This window comes from Impatiens glandulifera, chromosome 1 (genome assembly GCF_907164915.1).
Source record: "Impatiens glandulifera chromosome 1, dImpGla2.1, whole genome shotgun sequence".
NCBI classification, from domain to species: domain Eukaryota; kingdom Viridiplantae; phylum Streptophyta; class Magnoliopsida; order Ericales; family Balsaminaceae; genus Impatiens; species Impatiens glandulifera.
The window spans coordinates 137,476,394-137,494,109 of NC_061862.1; the positions used below are offsets into that span (position 1 = coordinate 137,476,394).

The 17,716-nt window shown below is 35.6% G+C and overlaps 1 protein-coding gene across 1 annotated transcript; it reads left to right on the top strand.

The window, feature by feature from the left end:
* The first annotated feature begins 1,921 nt into the window (after nucleotides 1–1,921).
* Nucleotides 1,922–3,971, top strand: LOC124940318 (UPF0481 protein At3g47200-like). The gene is made up of 3 exons (XM_047480830.1): nucleotides 1,922–2,220; nucleotides 2,303–3,426; nucleotides 3,524–3,971. The coding sequence occupies exons 1-3, from the start codon at nucleotides 1,924–1,926 to the stop codon at nucleotides 3,864–3,866; spliced, it is 1,764 nt and encodes a 587-aa protein (XP_047336786.1). The 5' UTR covers nucleotides 1,922–1,923; the 3' UTR covers nucleotides 3,867–3,971.
* Nucleotides 3,972–17,716: the final 13,745 nt, after the last annotated feature.

Below are 17,716 nucleotides of genomic sequence, written 5' to 3' on the forward strand. Positions count from 1 at the left end.
CGTGACTGTGCTGCTTCAACCTGAAACAAACCTCTTCCGCGCTTGAACCTGGTTCAAGGGTTTGTGACAGTTTGTGTAGTATTGAAACCCCGGTATTAATCTCTAACCGGATTAATCACCACCCTTTGAGTGAGACGCGCTAACCGGCCCAACCCCGGTTCCCCAGCCGCGACCTAGATCCTAACATCAACTCTTTCAAGTAAAGAAGAAATGATAAATATATAGTTGTTTTCAATATTATTTGTAATTTTTTTTTTAATTGTCATTTGAAATTCATTATTTATAAATTTGTGTGAGAACTAGAAAATATTTTTATCTCTCAAAATTATTTTGTAATATTCTTTTTAGATTTTAATAAATAATTTATATAATATCATAAGAAAACTAAACTCTTTTTTAAATATAAGAAAATTTATTGATCCCATGTTTGTCAAATTCTTATTGAAAAATAAATTTTCTTAATAATTTTTTTTAAAATATTATCGTATGAGATTCGAACCCTAAGTATCGTTGGTGGAATTTGAACACCTTAACTTAATTATAATTGTTGAATTTAATATATAATTTTGTGTAGATATATATTTTATATGTAATTTTTTAGCCAATTAATTAAATTTTATATTAACACATGTTATTCATACTCATTTATACTCAAATAAATATTTAAAACAAATAAATATTTAAAACAAATATGAGTATTTATGAGTAGAAACTCGTATCTTAAAATAGAATGATATATTATCTAATTCATAAAAAAAATTATGTATTTTAAATTTATTATTTATAAGTTTTTGTGAAAATATTTCATGTCAAATTCGTATTAAAATGTAAAAGTTTGGAAATAAAATTTTCACAAATATCATTGTTACATTATTTCATTAAAAAAATTTAACACTCTCAAATTCCTAACAATTATTATTCAAACCCTAATTTATACTCACTCTAAAATTCGCATTAATGATGATTCGAATCCTAATCTATGTACATATCATTTTTATTTAAGTAATGTATAAATGATATTGTTTATTGTGATTAGATTTAAGAAAAAAAACCAAACAGGTGTAGCTGCATTAATTCTAGATAATGTTATAAAAGGGAAATTTGACGAAATGACCTTAATAAATACTTCAAATGAGCGGGTGACTAGCGCATATATTATATTGTGCGGGTGACCACTTAAAATTTTTTGGACGAAATTGCTCCTGTTGCGAGACGCAAGTAGATGCCGGTGAAAAGTCCTTTCGCGAATGCATCTCGCGATTGTGGACTTTTCAAAAAAAAAAAACAATTGCGTCTCGCGATTATCGGTTGCGTCTCGCGATTGCCGGTTGCTTCTCGCAACCGGGGTTGCGTCTCGCGACTGGGGCAATTTCGTCAAAAAAAAATGAAGTGGTCACCAGCGCATTTACAATTATGCACTGGTCACTAGCTCATTTACCCCTATTACGGGGAAATTTGACAGAATGACCCTAAAGATGGCTTTATTTGACTTTTTGACTAGCGCATAAAATTAAATGCGCTGGTGTCACATTTTATTTTTTTGGACGAAAATGCCCCCGTTGCGATAAGCAATTGGGTGCATTATGAAAAGTCCACAATCGCGATACGCAACCCTGGTTGCGAGACCAACGAATAAAAATTTTTGCACTGACCAACCATGCAAATAAAACCATCTTTAAGGTCATTCAGTCAAAAATAAAATTTATGCACCAACGAATTAAAACATTTTCGTCCAAAAAAATAAAATGTGTCACCAACGAATAAAAATTTATGCACTGACCACCCACGCAAATAAAACCATCTTTAAGGTCATTTAGTCAAATTTCCCTATTACAAAGGTCCTTCTGTCAAATTTCCCTTATAAAATGGGTGAGAGTGATGAAAGTGTGAAGAGTAGAATTTTATTGTCCGGAAAAGACAGGAATGGAGGCCGGCATTCCAGTATTTGATGGGAAAGGATATGAAATATGGAGAAAAAAGATGAAGTCATTGTTTCTCTCTCAAGAATTATGGGATATGGTGGAACAAGGATACACGGGATTTTGTGAGAATTCCAAGTTGGGGTTGAGAGAGTGTAGAATGAAAGACGGGAAAGCTCTATATTTCATTCAACAAGGAGTTTCCGATACTATATTTCCCTATATCATGGAAGCAAAGAGTTCAAAAGAAGCCTGGGATGCTATTAGAAATCGATTTGGTGATGGTTTCCAGCAGACAAAGGTTAATTCATTTATGTTTTGACGGTTTATAATTGTAATGCATGGCTAATTGTTGATTAAATAGTTTTTATGTTATAATCTAGATTGAGGAGATAGTAACAAGTGGAAAGGAATCTGCGACGATAACCGGAAATGAAACTGCGACCATACGTATAGAAAGAATGGTGTCAAAGTTAACTCCCATTTACGAGGAAAGATGCATCTTCAGGGTTCCTGAATCATTGCGGAATGGAAACGAGGAATCTTACGAGCCAAAGGTGCTCTCCATCGGGCCTTACCACAGAGGCAAACCTCGCCTAGCTTCCATGGAGGTGCACAAGATTCGTTACCTGCAACAATTGCTCCAACTTTCTGGCAATCAGAGTGTGGACAAATTGGTCGAAGCCATCACCCCAGAGGTGGAGAAGGTGAGAAAATACTACGCCGAGCCTATAAACAGTATTTCTAATGACGAACTGGCTCAAATGCTAGTGTTGGATGGATGCTTCATCATTGAGCTCTTTCGTAGGTTTGAAACCAGAGCCGACTTCTTTCCCACATCTGTGGACAAAGACGAATATTATGATTTCTCATTAAACTTGTTTGGGTATAAACATATCACTAACTCGTTAAGAGATGATCCCGTGATTAACTCTGATGTTTTATTAAATGAGTTGCAAAACGACCTCTTATTAATTGAGAACCAAATTCCATTTTTCATCCTCGAAATCTTGTGTAGCGAGATTAGTAGTACTATCTTAAGCCTTGATACGGAGCTCGAAGAATTGACCATAAAGTTTTTGTGTCGGAAGTATGAAATGTATAGATGGTGGAACAAATTCTTCATTGATGAATTATTTGAACATCGGTTACATTTGTTGGAGATTGCCCACAAGACTTCAAGCTGCTTCTACAAAAAAGGCTTGAAAGAGGACATTTCCCCAAAACACAATACTTTTATAAGCTGCTTCTACAAAAAAGGCTTGGAAGAGGATATTTCACCATCATCCAATTACGGAAATTTTTGTTTTGTCAACTCGGCCACAAAGCTAGAGGAAGCCAATGTTAGGTTGAAAGCGGGGACAGACCAATATGGAAGCACTTTTAACATAACATTTAGTAACGGAAAGTTGACGATACCAAAAATTACTATAGATGATCACTTTGAGATTGAAATCCGAAACTTTATTGCTTTCGAGTTATGTCAACAACATGACTCCAATAATAGGTACTACCATGCACATATATATGCATTATCATCATCAAATTATATACTTGCAATTACTTATAAGTACAGTTGATAATATTTATTCTTCTAACTATAGGTACTACTGTGATTACGTCGTCTTCATGGATCATCTAATTGCCTCAACTGAAGATGTCGAGTTGCTTATATGCCGCCACATCATCACCAACCAAATGGTAGATTTTAAATCTATTGAAAATATGTTTAAGAAGTTAAAGAGGTACATTGTACTGTCAAATCCTTATGCTTATTTTAAAATTTCCAATGATTTGACTAAATATTGTGAGTGTCCATGGAACAAATTGTTTGGAAGCTTCAAGCATAAATACACCAAAAACCCATGGGCATTTATATCCGTTGTTGTGGCTTCGATTCTTCTCGGATTAACTATCATACAAACAGTGTTTTCCATTCTTTCTTAAGTGACTGATTTCATCCAAGTGATTGTTTCACCTTCATCATTTTTATTTTAAGGTTGTTGTATTTTGTAAGATTCTACTTTATGTGAGTTATCATTTTATTGTAACTAGTAAAGATGCTTCCAAAAATGTCATGGGGAATTACTTTTTGTCAGCATGAAGCCTTTAATTCTATATTTCAGTTGAATCATGCATCAAGATTGATAAAACCTAAAAACAAATATAGAAAGCCTCACATGTATTGTTCTCAAACAAATACCTCTGATCAATCAACAAAACTGATAAGAAAAACAAGATAAATTGGCCCAAATCACTAGATGATATCAGCCGAACTAGGAAAACTAATTAAGATCAACCCAACATAAGAAGCTTCTGAACAATAATATCATAAAATGCAGTTAACAGAAAATTAGGATTTTCAATCAAAGATATTAATCAAATTTATAAAATTTTGAACAAGTTGATAGATAACAGTTTCTTAATTCTGCAGAGGTTAATGACACCTCATCGGTAAGAACATACAAATGCAAATAAAGTGTTACAATGAAGATTACATTCAGATCTAATATATACCTTACATTAATGTGTTTCGATCTAAAATAAAATGTTGAGTTTTTTCAAGGTAAATCGCAATTTGACTATCACAAAAAAACCCTTATTTATCCTGCACAAAACCAAGTTCAGATAGTAGTTTTTTTAACCCAAATTAATTATTTAAAAGTATTAGTTTCTACAATAAGTTCAGCTTCAGCGGTTGAGAACGCAACACATTTTTGAAGCCTAAATTACCACGCAACAACTCCTCTTGCAAAAGTAATCCAATATCAAGAAGTAATTTTCTTGAATCAACATCACCTGTCATATCATAGTTGACATAACCAACATTCGGACTCTCAATCCCAAGGCAAAGTCTCAAACTTGATGTAACTCGAAGATATATCTCAATATTCATTTGATAGCTTCCCAATGTTTTTTTCCAGGATTGGAAAGGAACATGCTCACAATACCAACAACATGAGCAATATTTGGTCTTGTGCTAACCATGGAATACATAAGACTTCTAACATCAGAATCACAAGCAATATTCTTCATATATTCTTTCTCATCATCTTTTGAAGGACAAAGACCGTAGCTCAATTTAAAATGTGTTGTTAGAGGTGTGGCTATACTATTGATCTTCTCCATATTGAATCTCTACAACAATTTTTCATAATATCATTCTTGAGACAACCATAATTTTTTTTGTCTTTCTATCACGACTAATTCTGATTCCAAGAATTTGATTCGGTGGTCCAAGATCCTTCATCGCAAAGGACCCTCCTAAGTCTTGTTTTATCCTATTAATTCTCAAAACACTTTGACCAACAATAAAATTTTCATCAATACAAAATAAGAGAATAACAAAATAATTAAGAGATAATTTTTGCACCAACACACAATGGAGGGAAGTAGTCTTCTTATATTCGTGTTCCTTCATTACAACTCAAACTTCTTGTACCATTATCGTGGAGCTTGTTTCAAACCATACAAATTTTTCTTTAATATGCAAACATAATTCTTTTTACCCTTGACTTTAAATCCATCAAGTTGATCCACGTAAATCTTTTCTTCTAAATCATCTTGAAGAAAAGTCATCTTCACGTCCATTTGTTCAACTTCCAAATCAAGAATAGTTGTCATACTCAAGACTAATTTTAAAACTAAAGACAACTCTAATTGAAGTCATTTTATCTATAGGAGAAAATATTTCATCAAAATTAATACCCTTTCTTTGACTAAACCCTTGACAACCAAACGAGATTTGTGTTGTGGAGCTGAAGTATTGTTCATCTTATCTCAGTTTATACACCCACCTATTTTTCAAAGCTTTCTTTCCTTTTGGTAATTCTACCAACTCAAATGAATGATTGTCATGTAAAGATTGCATCTCATTCTTCGTTATCAATAGCCTCTTCATATGACTCTAACTCTCCCCCTATCCGTCACCAACGTATATTCATTATGAAAATATCTAGTTAAAGGTTGTCGATCTCTCGTAGATCGTCTAAATGGTTATAAGTGATTCATCTTGCTTGTTAATAGCATTCTACATGTGAACATCATATTCACCCTCATCATCATCCTCTTGCACCCAATTTTCTGTTGAAATATATGTATTAGATAATGAACTTTATCTAAATTTATCGACTCACATTTTCTCATCAACTCATCGTTGTAAGCTTTATCACTTTCCTCAATAGTCTCATCTTCAAAGAAGATAACATCACGACTTCTGACAAACTTCTTTGCAAATGGATCATACATTTTGTAGCCGAACTCATCTTGTCCATAACCCAAGAAGATGCACTCACGACTCTTCACATCCAACTTTGATCTTTCATCCTTTAGAATGTGAACAAAACACCTACATTCAAATACTCGTAAGTGATCATAAGCATTTTTTTATTTATTTTTTTGGAACTTCACCGTTCAAAGCAACTCTATGACTCAAATTAATAACATGTACCACCGTGTGTAATGTTTCACCCCCAAAACATTGGGAGAAACTTTGTTTCTGAAAGAAAACATCTAATTATCTCAAAAATTGTCATGTTCATCATTTTTACAAAGTCATTCAACTTAGGAGTCTTTAGAGGTGTCTTTTGATGTCTGATCTTATATTGTTTGTAGTATGCATCAAATTGACCACAATACTTACCACTATTATCACTATGAATGCACTTGATCTTCTTTTTAGACTCTCTTTCAACAAGAGCATGAAATTCCTTGAACTTGTTTAAAATTTCATCTTTAGTTTTCAAAACATAGATCCAAAGCTTCTTGTAATGATCATCAATAAACGTTACAAAGTAAAGCGCACCTTTAATAGTTCGTACCTCCAAAGGTCCACAAACTTCTGAATGCACCAACTCTAAGTGAACTAACTTTCTTGAAGGATTCTTAAACGATTCTCAAGTTTGTTTTCCTACAAGACAATGAGAACAATTCTCCAAATATGTCTCTCTCAAATATGAAATAATATTTTTCTTAACCATCAAATTCAACCCATTTTCACTAATGTGACCAAGTCTTCGGTGTAATAACTTGTAAGCTTCTTTACTTTGTACAACATTCACATCATCCTTTTTTTATCAATGATTTCATTAAATATAAATTTAAAAACTTATCTCTTCAAGCTACAACGAGGTTACCTTTTGAAAGTTTCCATTTTTCAGAAGCAAAAGAGCTTAAAAATCCATCATCATCAAGCTTTATAGTTGAAATCAAATTCAACCTCATATATGGAGCATGTCGAACATCTTTAAGTAGCAACTTCGATCCATTTCTAAATTCTAGGCAAATATTATCGATACCAATAACATTACTTATGGTATTATTACACATCTTCAATACTCTAAAATTGCCTGAAGTATAGGATTTAAAGTAATCTTTCTTTGGCGTAGCATGTATGGCAGCTCATGTGTCAAACATCCAAGTTGACACATCATATACAAGGTTAATTGTATTATCATCGTGAACAATGAAGAGATCATATGTATTTATTGAGATGCAGTCTTCACAATGATCATTATTTTGCTTAGATCTGTTCGCTTCATTTTTGAGCTTGTAACAGTTCTTCTTTATGTGTCCACTTTTACCACAATGGTAATATTCAGTTGACTTGTATTTTAACTTAGACTTGTTCTAACTCTTATGTCTTGACTACTTTCTCACCTCTACTAACATGTCTTCCCCGAGTTTCAGCAACAAACACATTTGACTGTGATGAAGAACCTTGGATCTTCATCTTAATTCAAGACACTATTTTTGGCCATCTCCAATATTGCCGCACTATTAAAAACAAAGTTACAAAGAGAAACTTTAAAAATATCACATGAATCAAGTAGAGTAGTCAATAACCAAAGTCCTTGAATAACATCTTCGAAGTTCATTCACATTCCTGACATCTAATCAAGAACACCCCAAAACACATTCAAGTGATCAATCATAGAAGCATTATCACTATATCTCAAGTGGATAATCTTTTTGAGCAAAAACATTTTGTTATTTCTATTCTTTGATGCATACAAATTCTCAACTTTACTCTAGAGAGTAGGTGCATTTATCACATGTTGTATGCGGTTATAAACATTATCTTCAAAAAATTGACGAATGAAACCACATACCTATTCATGCTCAAAAACACATTCCTCATCAGATTTGGAGATGAGTTTCTCACTACCAAAAATAGGTAAATGCAAAGACTTCATAAATAAAAGATCTTTTATTCACCCTTTCAGATATGATAGTTTGAATCATTCAAAAAAATAATTATGTTTGTTTTAATCTTCATAAACCAATCAAAATAAAAATGCTTAGAACCAAGTTTTGATACCACTATGTTAGAAATAAAGCGGAATAATCATACTTGTAATTAATTAACCATTTCCACTTGATTGGATCTTTAGAAACGAGAAACAATAAATATAATCGGAAATATAAATGACAAAAAAATACCCAAAATTTAACATGGAAAACCTTCTCAAATCAAATAAAAAAAACTACGAAACTTTCGTCTAAAAGAAGTATACTATAATCAAATGTAAAACATGAAACAAATGAAGATGAGTGGTAAACAAATAAGATACCTCACAATCTCTCTATAAGTGTATACTAGATGTTTCTTAGATGTATTTTGATAAGGCCACTTCCTCCAGCTTTTATAGGAATATGAGGACAACACAAGAGTCTATTTCCAATAAGACAAACTTGCCCTATTTAACACAAATCTACTTCTTAAACAAGTTGAGCTTTTTATTGGAATAATACTAGATTTATCTTTAAAATTATGATCATTTCTTAAATTTATTCATAACCTAAAAATTTATTGTCTATATTATAATCTTGTAAATTATGTTTATATTTATCCAAACAAAAAAAAGTTATATGATCCAAGTTTGGGCGAGTCTATCATTTTCTGGTAAAATATATGGTCCGCCCATATTAATTCGGAATAGAGTTTGGAGTGTAATTACGGTTAGACCTTGGAATGCAGTATTTGGATAGACTGATGTGGCATCGTCTGTTATTAGAGAATTGGGGGCGATGTAAATAATTTAAAGGGAATTGACGAATGCGAAGGAATTCAATGACGAGGAGATGAAGGCGATCACAAGGAATCAGATGTCACGTTGACGGAGAATTCTTTGACAAAATCTGCGGCGGAAGGGATGAATTGTTCAGAAGGACAAAATATTGAGTTTGGACGGAGAAGTTTGTTGAGTAGAGTGTAGTTTTGGTAAACAAAAGGGGATAAATAGATTTGAATTTAGTGTTGGCCTGGTTGTTTGATTGGAAATGAATATTTGAAAATCGTGGTAAAAAAATTAATGTTTGGTATAGTTTTTGATCCGTTAATAATGGTTGAAGATTAGAAGCTAGAACTGTTTGTGGGGTAGAAAGGAGACGAAGCTAACTAGGTTATGTGAAACAAAATAAGGGAGGTAAGGTGATCAAATTTTGCCTCACCCATTTTACTATTATTTATTTCAGTGTTTTATCATTACAAGGAAGGAGCCATATTTCTAACCATTTCACCTTAATCATTTTTATAATTTTAAATGAATCATTTCACCCTAAGATAATACTAAAATAACCATTTTTATAATTGTTACATTCTCATTTTTTTAATATGTTATTTCAGAGTTTTATAAGGCAAAAAGCCAATATAACAACTCAAATATCAATGGTGGAAATTGTTGGGTCAAATTATTTTGACTAAGTGTTGAAATAATTTAACCACTGAGATTTTGATGATGAAATGACTTATGAGTTTTGATGCAGGTGTATTGAAACAATATTTCATAAGACTTGGCTCTAATGAGGGTCATTAGACCGATTTTGGCATTCAATGCATAGAATTAGACGTACAGTCTAACTCATCGGAGTTAGACGGGTAGTCTAATGAATGCATAGAATTAGACGTACAGTCTAACTCATCGGAGTTAGACGTGTAATTAGAAGGATGGTCTAATAGATACACGGAATTAGACGTAAGTCTAATACATAGAATTAGACGTACAGTCTAACTCATCGGAGTTAGACGTGTAGTCTAATGAATGCATAGAATTAGACGTACAGTCTAACTCATCGGAGTTAGACGTGTAGTCTAATGAATGCATAGAATTAGACGTATAGTCTAACTCATCGGAGTTAGACGTGTAGTCTAATAGACGTGTAATTAGACGGATGGTCTAACAGATACACGAAATTAGACATAAGTCTAATGCATAGAATTAGACATACAGTCTAACTCATCGGAGTTAGACGTGTAGTCTAATGAATGTAAAGAATTAGACGTAAGTCTAATGAATACACAGAATTAGACGTAAGTCTAATATATTCGAAATTAGACGTACAGTCTAACTCATCGAAGTTAGACATGCAGTCTAATAGTTATTGAATAATTAGACGTGTGGTCTAATTATTGAAAGTTAGACGTGCATCTAACTACTTCAGACAAGTCTAAGGTAGAACCGGAATTAGACGTGTAGTCTAACTTAGTGGAGTTAGACGTACCGTCTAATGGATATTGAATAATTAGACGTGTGGTCTAATTAGTGAAAGTTAGACGTGCGTCTAACTCCTTCAGACAAGTCTAAGGTAGAACCGAAATTAGACGTACAGTCTAACTCAGTGGAGTTAGACGTACCATGTAATGGTTATTGAATAATTAGACGTGTGGTCTAATTAGTGAAAGTTAGACGTGCGTCTAACTCCTTCAGACAAGTCTGAGGTAGAACCGGAATTAGACGTGTAGTCTAACTTAGTGGAGTTAGACGTACTGTCTAATGGTTATTGAATAATTAGACGTGTGGTCTAATTAGTGAAAGTTAGACGTGCGTCTAACTCTTTCAGACAAGTCTGAGGTAGAACCGGAATTAGACGTGTAGTCTAACTCAGTGGAGTTAGACGTACCGTCTAATGGTTATTGAATAATTAGACGTGTGGTCTAATTAGTGAAAGTTAGACGTGCGTCTAACTCCTTTAGACAAGTCTGAGGTAGAATCGGAATTAGACGTGTAGTCTAACTTAGTGGAGTTAGACGTACCGTCTAATGGTTATTGAATAATTAGACGTAAGTCTAATTCTATTAGACCAGGCGGTCTAATAGACGTTATTATTTAAAGGAGATGTGTGATTTCATTAGACATATTTTACAATCCGTCTAACTGAAATACGTCTAATGCTTAATTTAAGCAGTATGCTTGAATCTAGCATTTCACCTACCCACGTGCTATAGCTGTACCCTACTCCTGCTCCACTTTCTAGTGAAGATTAGTACAACAGCTATATGCAACCAACCAAGGAATGCCACTTAAGACAATTTTCCTCACATTACTTGTTTTGCAGGTACATCCCTGATGGAATATTCGGCGCACTACCAGTGATGTACGACCACGATCCTTGTGCTCAGATCCTACTGTGTACAATGGAAGCTTTCCAATGGAAGAGTGTCACGTATCATTCTTGAAGATTCGACCGTTAGCTCCTGCTCAGTATTTAACAAATCTAAAAGACAACAGACAATTTTCCTTACACAACGAACTAGCAATCTGATTTTACAAAGAAGGAAATTGTTCTATCTTATTCAAGCCTTTGAATATTCATACTGTTAAGCTGCTTTCTGATTGTACTGTGTGTTAATTAAGAGAGATCTAGAATCAAAAACACCTTTAACTGAGTGATATTCTTCATCTTGTAATTGAACAGAAAGTATTATGTTCAATAGTGAGCTAAGTGTGTGTAAACTGTATTTGATTCGAATCATATTATAGTGAATCCTTCCGGTGGTTGGAAGAAGGGGTGACGTAGGAGAGTTTCTCCGAACATCCATAAACAAAATGCCGTGTTCTTTCATTTCTGTCATCTTTTCATATTTCATCTTGTGCTTCAAACCCAAGTAAACAATTCCGCCTTGAATCCGTTTCAAGTGTTTGCGTAGAATAGAAAGCGAATTAAATCCCTAACAGGATTTCTTTCAAACCGTTTTTCATAAGCCTTCATCCTTAGCCAGACCCCCCGTCTCTATCGATAAAGTCGATCCTATCAATTGGTATCAGAGCCTTGTTTCTATTCTCAAGCCTTTCCTGATATATGTCGACCATATCCAAAGATGCCAGTGCTACAACCATTCCAACTTTCTCTCGAGAAAACTACATTGTTTGGAAGAAAAGAGTTCGTGCTCATCTTTCTTCTCTTCATGATGACATGTGGAGCGTTGTCACAGAAGGTCCTATCAAGATTGATAAGGAGAAGGCTAACTGGACCGCTGATGAAAAGAGGCAGAATAACCTCAACAACATGGCTCTTGATGTTCTGTACAAATCTCTCGATGACAGTATGTTCAACTACATTATCGAATGCGATACTGCCAAAGAGGTCTGGGATAGACTCACTCAACTGTGTGAGGGCAACGAGCAAACCAAGGAAAACAAGATCATGGTTGCCACTCAAAAGTTTGACAACTTCAAGATGCGTCCTGGTGAAACAATGAACGATTTCGACACCAGATTTAGCAGGATCGTCTCCTCTCTGTCTATCCTAGGCAAGACCTATAGCAACCGGGAGCTTGCTATCAAGGTCATGCGTTCTCTTCCAAGAGAATGGGACATAAAGACTATGGCGGTGAGAGAATCCAAAGATCTTAACAAGATCTCTCTCTTTGATCTCTTTGCTGATCTCAAGGCCTATGAGTTCGAGCTGAACTGTAGGATGGAAGAAGATCAACTCACGTCCGTTATCATTGCCATGGCGCTGGTGACTGCTGAAGAGCCACCAACCGCTCCGGATGTGAAGATGGCAGCTCAGCAGCTCAGCAGCGATGCCATGTCTCTCTTTGTGAAAAAGTTTGACAACTTTATGAAGAAGAGAAACTCTAACTCAAACTCTTCAAATTCTAATGATAATAGAAAATCTAAAGCTAATGTTACTTGTTTTAACTATTGTATTAAAGGTCATTATGCATCGGAATGCCGGAAGCCAAAGCGTGAAGATGCCAAGGATGATGAAAAAGAGCTGAAGGCTCTTATGGCTGGTGACGGGAAGAACAGAGGAAGCAGCCGTGGCTCCTATTTTTCATCCAGTGAAAGTGATGAAGAGGAGGTGGCATGCTTCATGGCAAGATAAGATGAAGAAAGAACTCAGGAGACTAAGGTATTTGACTTCTCTTCCGAAAGGTTTTCAAGGGAACAACTGGTAGCTGCACTAGATGACATGGTCATCGAGTACAGAAAGCTAGCAGAATCCCTAAATGAAACTAAATCTTCATCGTAAATAAACCAAATCTGTTTAAAGGTGAAGAGTCAAATGATTTTGAAAAGAAGATTGAAGAGATCTCATCTGAGAATGAGATGCTAAAAGAACAGATTCAACCCCTTTCATCTGAAAACAAAAGACTAAACTATGTTGTCTGTGCATGGACAAGGTCTGGAGATGCTGTCAAATATCAGATCAGCATGTTGAAACCGGCTGGATCTAGATCTGGATTGGGATTTGATAGCAATGACCCTAACCTGTCATGCAAAAAGTCAAAATCATATGACAAACTTAAGCCAATAAGTTTTGTCAAAGGAAGTGTGACTGATATTGAATCTAATCACATTCATGAAGAAGTGGCTTTCAAAAATGAAATAGTCTATGTTCTGCCTACTGTTAGCTGGCTTAAGAATAAGCTAGAAGTAGCTAACAGGACTGGCAATCTAAAACCTGACTCTAAGTCAAGGAGTTTTAAAAGAAAGCCTTCTTCAAAAATTAAAGGATCAGTGGCTAGCAAGAAGTCATCTGCTAAGTCAAAATCTTATGCATTAATCACAACACAAAATGGGAAGTCCATCAGAATAACTCAAATATGGATTCCTAAGGGACTAATTGATCGAGGACCCAATTAAGTATGTGTACCAAAATGTGTAAATAGTTTCTTTTGTAGGTGATGTAGGAGGATTGCATGAAAGAAGCTAGAAGAGTACTTCTCTGAGTATACAACTTGGAAGATCAACAATGGCATTTGCCATTTTAGTAGAATAAATGTTTTCATTTGTTAAAAATATTTTTGGTCTTTGGACCACAAAAATTATTTGTTACATTCCTATGTTCATATACATACTGAGAGGGAAAATCACTTTGGAAGTAAAGATACTCTTCAAACGAATATCCTTAATATGTCTGGTCTCTAAAAGAAACAGTGTGTACTTAGACGTATTTTTGCTCAAAATCCATTCATCTAAGTCTATATGTTGAGGTGTTATACCTACGCAATTAGACGGACACGTCTAATAGACGATTAGACGTTTTTACGTCACGAGAAAGAGGTTGCTCACGTTTAATTAACACACGTCTAACACGTGGTGTTTATGCGGAATTAGACGTACACGTTTAATAGACTCTAGACGGATTTTTATAACACGGAATTAGACGTATTCGTCTAATAGATTCATCCGTCTAATAGACTTTTTGTTATATAGATTTGTAGAGTAAGAAAAACGTCTAACTACGTGCCGATTAGACTGATCAAGGACAGCTGTCCCACGATTAAGATTTATTTACTTTTCCCGCTCAAAATATCAAACAATCATCTCTTACTAACATGAAGACACATGTCTTTCATGTTTAGAGAAAATGACTGATATACCCTCATTTTTAATGATGACTTCTTAAAAAAGGACGTCTAACATTTATTAATGGGCCATACCCTTAAGAAGAGACGGTTTTTCTGTATCTCCATCTTATGTCTATTTAAGGACATCAGTGCATGAATTTGAAAGCTTTCAATCCTTCAAAATTATTAAGAACCCTAGTTCTCTCTGCATTTCTCTCACTAAATTTCTCTAAAATCCTGTGTCGATTCACATTCTTTCGAAAATGGTGAAGAAAATTACTCTCGGTCACTATACTTTGCAGGTGGATTTTCCATCGGTGTACACGTTCGATCAACCGGAGGTGGTGAAGATGTTCCAAACCCTAGAATATTCTGGGTTAAGGAAGTATCTAGGCGGACCGTTCATATTCTACGAAAAAAAAGTTCACGAGTTCTTCAAAAATGCAACTATGGTGGATGATTCCATAGTAGCAACCGTTAACAGAATGGAGTTTTCTTTCGATGAAGCAGTTTATGCGGAGTTCTTTGAACATCCTACGGAGGGTCACTTATTTGACTTGATCTTCTCTTCAGAAATCATGGAGGAGATGAAGACAACTTTTTCTGCCGACGGTTCGATGATCCATGTGAATGGACTCAAGAAGGCATTCAAACCTCATTTCATTCTACCGAACGACGTGGTGGCAAAGGCGCTACAAGGGAAATCTGGCTCTTTCCATCTCTATAGTCAATACCGTTTTGACTAAATGTGTGTTATCTCAAAGGGAATCCAGGTAAACTAGGCTCATACCCTTTTCCAAAACTTGTGCTTTTCTATTTGTTAGACGAACAAGGAAAGCATAACATATGCGGCTCAATTAAGTCATTTGTTGAAGCATTTGGGGGTTCCTGTTGGTGAACCGGTGTAGATCAACTCTTCAAGAGTATTTACTGCTCTTACAGTGGCTAACACACTTATGAGGATGAAGAACAACCTTGTATCTGCATCTGGTGCTTCGAGTTACCAAACCGGTGGAAAACCTTCTACCTGATCCAAGCCTTTTACTTCTGTTCTTTCAACAGGGGTAAAGAGAACGAAAACGGTGAATGAATCGGAGGCTAGTTCCTCCAGTCTGAAGACTCCAAACAAGAAGGACTCTAAATCTGTCGATTCAAGATTGAAACAAGGTCCAGGCGTACTTGATGCAACTCCAATGTCCTCATTATCCTCTCCCTCAACCTTTTTGAGGAAACCTTCGAGGTCCTGTGCCTCAAAGGAGAAGAAGACAAAGGCACCCCGCACGTCTAAATCTGTAAAGGTAAAGTCTTCCAAATCTTTGGCCGCTGTGCCTAAATTTGATGTTCCCGTAGTGGAACAAGTTGAATCTGTATTTTCTCCTTTGAGAGAATCTGCTGAAGGGCCTACTGTTGAGTCAGCCGGTCCAAATGATAAAATTGTTGACAGGATTGAGTCTCATGTCGTTCAAACTGATCTTGTAGCCGCCGGTGCTACAGAGTCATCTCAACCAGAACAAGGTTCTGTTCTTATCCTTGTGGCTGGTGAACCCATCATTCCAGTTCCTAAAGATTCATTGGTAGCTGGGAAAGTTGTTCGTATGGAGCTTCCTACTGAGCTCTGTAAGAAACCACAATCTGCGTTTGAACTGATGCGTTCCAGAAGACAGACAGGTGGAATCGTGATCGGTGAACCAAGACCTGCTCCAAAACCCGTAGAGGTTATTGGAAAAGGTAAAGATATTGCAATTCAAGCTCTTGAAAAGGTATCGGAGGCAACAGGAATTGGTGACCTCATTTTAGAGCAAGTTAAAGTTCTTACAACTGAGAAACTAGAGATTTATGAATCTTGGTCCATGGAGAGACTGTCTTCCAAGTACAACGATTCTTTGTCAAACTCTGCTATAACTAAAGAATGGAAGAAGAGGGTGGCAAACGAAAAGAAAGTTCTGAAATGGGCAAGAACTTCAGAGGTTGCTGAGGCTCTGAAGAGAAAAGATTTAGTGGAAGCTTGTCTGTATGGAAAAGCTCTCTTTCCAATCTTCGAAGCCAAGAAAGCTAATTTCAATCCTGCTGAGAAAGGATCTGAATTGGAAATGAAGGTTTTGAAGAAGCTAAACGATATCTTGGACAGTTATGTCTCTATAGCTTCTCGATACATTCATGGCGCCGATTGCTCTGGCGCAGAACCTCTCAATGATGATGAAGCTATGGACATTCCAAATGCTGATGAGCTAGATGCTGCTCTCTTGATCGAATTCGGGAATCTTTTTGTCAAAGAGAGACGCATTCTAGATCAACCTATTCAAGAGTTTCCGAACAAAAAAGAAGAAGAAGTAATTGTCCAAGAGCCTGAACAAGCCCCTGAGACAAACATAGAAGAAGTTCTTTTGGAAGAAGTGATTGAGGAGGCTATTCAAGCTCCTATTGAAGAAGATGTTGCGATAACCCCTGTTGTGATAACAGAGGGAGTTCAAGAGAAAGTGGCAGAGGTTACTCAGCCAGAAACTGTCAGATCTGAGGGGGAACCCTCCAAAGAGAAGAATGTTGAACAAGAAAGTTCCTCATCTGAGGAGGAATAGGATCAACAAGCAACTTTTGTCAAGCCCCGTCTATTTCCCGACACCATTGTGGGAAATGTTCATGAAAACATCAACATTCCTACTCACTACTCTGGAAATCTATTTGAGAGATTTCAGAGAGTTGAAGAAGAAATTAAAGAAGAAGAGCGAGATGAAGCTGCTAGGAAAGCCAAAATGAACCAACCAGAGCAATCCTTACAGATTCACACAAACTTTGAGCCAATTTAGAGTATGGCAGCAGAGTCTGAAGAGATCTCATCCCATGAAGGAACATCTGTTGGTGGCAACAAGATGTTAAAATCTATGTCTTCGGTGCTCTCATCTCTTCAGAAGAGCATGATGAAGTCCTTGAATAATCAGGAAGAAGAAAGAAAGGACTTTGCTGAAATTATCAGAGTTCTCAAAGAGTTGGACAATACCTTGAAGAAGAACACGTATGAGACTCATGTCTCAAATATAAACTACTCAAAGTTTGAAAAGCAACTTATCAATCGTCAAACTGAATTACTGGACATTGAAAGGCAAATCAATGATGAACGCCACAAGGAAACCTTGGAAGAATTCAGTCTAGTGAAGAATCAGATGGTGGAAATTCAGGGTTGCTTGAGTAGAAGTGATAATGAACGACAAGAGTTTGCTGA

Excerpts from the sequence above, each read along its gene's own strand:
- LOC124940318 (XM_047480830.1), top strand. The coding sequence starts at position 1,924 with ATGGAGGCCGGCATTCCAGTATTTGATGGGAAAGGATATGAAATATGG. Across the intron at positions 2,221-2,302 it reads ATGGTTTCCAGCAGACAAAG|ATTGAGGAGATAGTAACAAG; the intron begins GTTAATTCATTT and ends GTTATAATCTAG. Across the intron at positions 3,427-3,523 it reads CAACATGACTCCAATAATAG|GTACTACTGTGATTACGTCG; the intron begins GTACTACCATGC and ends TTCTAACTATAG.